The sequence below is a fragment of the Dermacentor silvarum genome, chromosome 4 (genome assembly GCF_013339745.2).
Source record: "Dermacentor silvarum isolate Dsil-2018 chromosome 4, BIME_Dsil_1.4, whole genome shotgun sequence".
In the NCBI taxonomy this organism is placed as follows: domain Eukaryota; kingdom Metazoa; phylum Arthropoda; class Arachnida; order Ixodida; family Ixodidae; genus Dermacentor; species Dermacentor silvarum.
The window spans coordinates 186,079,422-186,082,498 of NC_051157.2; the positions used below are offsets into that span (position 1 = coordinate 186,079,422).

The 3,077-nt window shown below is 43.5% G+C and overlaps 1 protein-coding gene across 1 annotated transcript; it reads right to left on the minus strand.

Annotated features, from left to right (window-relative positions):
* Positions 1 to 276: 276 nt before the first annotated feature.
* Positions 277 to 1,251, minus strand: LOC119449110 (uncharacterized). Its single transcript, XM_037712295.1, has one exon. It carries the CDS (start codon positions 1,249 to 1,251, stop codon positions 277 to 279), a length of 975 nt encoding a protein of 324 aa, XP_037568223.1.
* Positions 1,252 to 3,077: the final 1,826 nt, after the last annotated feature.

A 3,077-nucleotide genomic window follows, 5' to 3' on the forward strand; every position in this document is an offset into this window, starting at 1 on the left:
AGCAATCAGTACACCGCCCCCCCCCCCCCTCATGTCTTTGCGATCCTTTCGATAGACATGAAATTCCGGTAGGTCGGCTAGTACTTCTGTATCTGTTATATCTTCTGTTAGCCACGTTTCGGTTATCACCATTATACTACTGTTGGATGATAAAACAAGGTTGGAAAAAGCGTCACGTTTTGGAAGGAAACTGCGTGCGTTCGTAAAGATTACAGACAATGATATGTTAGATTTGGGCTTAACAGTGCATCGGACATTTTTACGACGGGGAAATTGCTATATTATTTCTTTGACAAATTGTGTTTGCTCGTCATATACGTAGCGCTTATGGCCCATATGCAGTGTTTGGAATCTCAGAGAGAAAAGTAATGATTTGCTTTTAGCGAAAGTAACGAGATGCCTGCGAGCGTTTTGTACGGAACGAGAGAAATCCTCTCCAACGCTGAAGCTGGTACCTTTGAACTTGCGGCCGTTAGAAAGAACCAATTCTTTTGTTTTATGGAAGGTGAATTTCGCTATGATAGGACGGTGGCGGTTAGTACCTGTGCGATGACCGAGACGATGTGCGCGCTCAATTTCTTTCGGCTCGATACAAATATTAAAATGATCGTGGCAGTGCTTGATGATAAGTTGCTCGGTCTGGGTAAACGTATCTGATCCAGTTGATTCAGGGAGGCCATGAAAATTAAGATTATTGCGTCGTGACTGGTTCTCGGCGTCATCAATACGCGTTTCAAGCCGGTGTATCACGGTGGCCACTTGAGCGGTACACGTTTTCATGGTTTCGAAGTCAGAGCGTAGGGAGACAAGACTTTGATAATGCCCCTCTAGATCAGTCATGCGCCTGCCCAGATCAGCAATAGCTTTGTCCGTTGACAATAAGTGAGTTTTCAGGTCTTGAACCTGACTGATTAATTGCGACTGTCCAGCAGACAAGTTCTTCAATTCAGCTAGTAAAGCATCGGAGTCCGGGCCCGGGTTGCTTTCGACATTTCCCGACATTATCAACAAAGCGCGAATTACATGAGAACACTCAAGAGCGACAAGAAGGCAGCAGTACAGGCTCGGCAGCTGAAGCAGGAAACGATTGCTAGACTTCTTAGAAAAAAGACTGTAAGCTTTACTAACCTGCATGACAAGAGTAAAAGGATTAGCGGTCTGCGTCTGTGCACAGCCGCCGAGCCCACAAGGCGCAACCGGTATTGCCTGCTCTTCTATAGTTGACGGGAGAGTTGATGTTGATGACGACATGTTTGTCCACGCTGCATCGAGCACTACGGCCTTCGGTAGCAGTGTCATAGAAAACGCAGATCTGCCGCTCCCGACGAAATCCAGGGGCCTGAAGGGCGGTGCAAATAAAGAGGTGCGCATCAGAGATGGGTGACAGGCAATCCTGTCATGTACACCTGACCAAGCACGATATTGCAGTGGGACTGCCAGGGAAGCCGTCACTAAGGATGGAAGCAACAGGCGCACGAATGCGCACTGAAACACCTGCATGACAAGAGTGAAAGGATAAGCGGTCTGCGTCTGTGCACAGCCGCCGAGCCCACTTAGTTTCTTTAAGCACTACAAAGCTTAAGAACTGTAGGCAGTCAGTTAACTATTTTGTGTCACCATTTACCAGTATTCCATACATGAGTAAAAATTGTAGGGCAGCGTACGTTGTACCTTGCTTCCCTAATGCAAAAAAAATGTATTGACGCCAGCACGCAATGAGGCCTGTATTTTGCATTGTTCTCTGTGTGATGTAGTTTATCTTTTCCAGAAAAATGATTTACAGCATCAACGTGGAATCTCATCTCAGTTCTGTTTGTGTAGCACACCGAATATATACAGGGTGTTTCATTTTAGCTGCACCAAATTTTTAAAAATTGCCTGTGGCAGATAGCACAATTATAATCCTTGATCGAAACTACTCGATGAGGCGGCCATTACTTCCACGAGAAATCAAAACGCCTGATTGAATAATTAGCATAATTACGCTAATTATCTTTTCAAATAATTATTTTACGGCGCATCTTTCAATCTACGAATTATAGCCGCTGAGTTCGCAAGGCGTTTCCACCTGGAACGAATTATCAGGACTGAACCAGTTTCGAGATATTAATTTTCAAAGTGTCCGATGAAATGCATCGGACACTTTGAGGAAAACGCTGTTTTATGCATTAAAGCACAAAAGTAACTGGAACGCCCATGCATTTCATCGGACACTTTGAAAATTAATATCTCCAAACTGGTTCAGTCCTGATAATTCGTTCCAAGTGGAAACGCCTTGCGAACTTAGCGGCTATAATTCGTAGATTGAAAGATGCGCCGTAAAATAATTATTTGAAAAGATAATTAGCGTAATTATGTTATTTTTCAATTAGGCGTTTTGATTTCTCGTGGAAGTAATGGCCGCCTCATCGTGTAGTTAGGTCAAGGATTATAATTGTGCTATCTGCCACAGGCAATTTTTTAAAATTTGGTGCAGCTAAAATGAAACACCCTGTATATATGCTTTGCTGTTACAGTTATTGAAACATGGGTAAGAGGTTTCCTACAAGGAGATTTAATTTGGCTCCACCACCGTGAGCACTTGTTTGACGCCTGCCGAATAAATCTCGTGAGGTAGGTTGTGCAGAACACCCTTGTAGCGTTATTGTGGAAAGGTCGCGCAAGGATGTGCTTAGGCGCATGCGTCTGGTTACAGATTGCATTGGGTCACACATGCATGTAGAAAATGAATGATGCTGTAGGCTCCTGTAGCATGCAGAGGCCCTTTGCGAAATTCTTTCATAACTTCAATTTTTAAAGCGCTGTTTCTTATCAGCTATTTCAATTTATTTTTAAAATAAATGTGGTCCAATTGTCTTGCTTGTCACATATAGCAATGGAAACTTCAACTTTCACAATTAAATTACCTGCCATGCTTTGTTTATTTTGTTTGCACATTTTCCATGCCTGCGTCGCAAGAAGGAATCTTCACATGTGACCTGCAATAAAGAACTTTTATGTGCAGCCAGTGCTCTCCTATGAAGAGGAATCTTACCGGGTAACCTGACCTGCTATGGATGTAGCAGCAATCATCCTGA

What these genes read in the sequence shown, in the direction of transcription:
- LOC119449110 (XM_037712295.1), bottom strand. Translation starts at nt 1,251, where the DNA reads ATGTCGTCATCAACATCAACTCTCCCGTCAACTATAGAAGAGCAGGCA.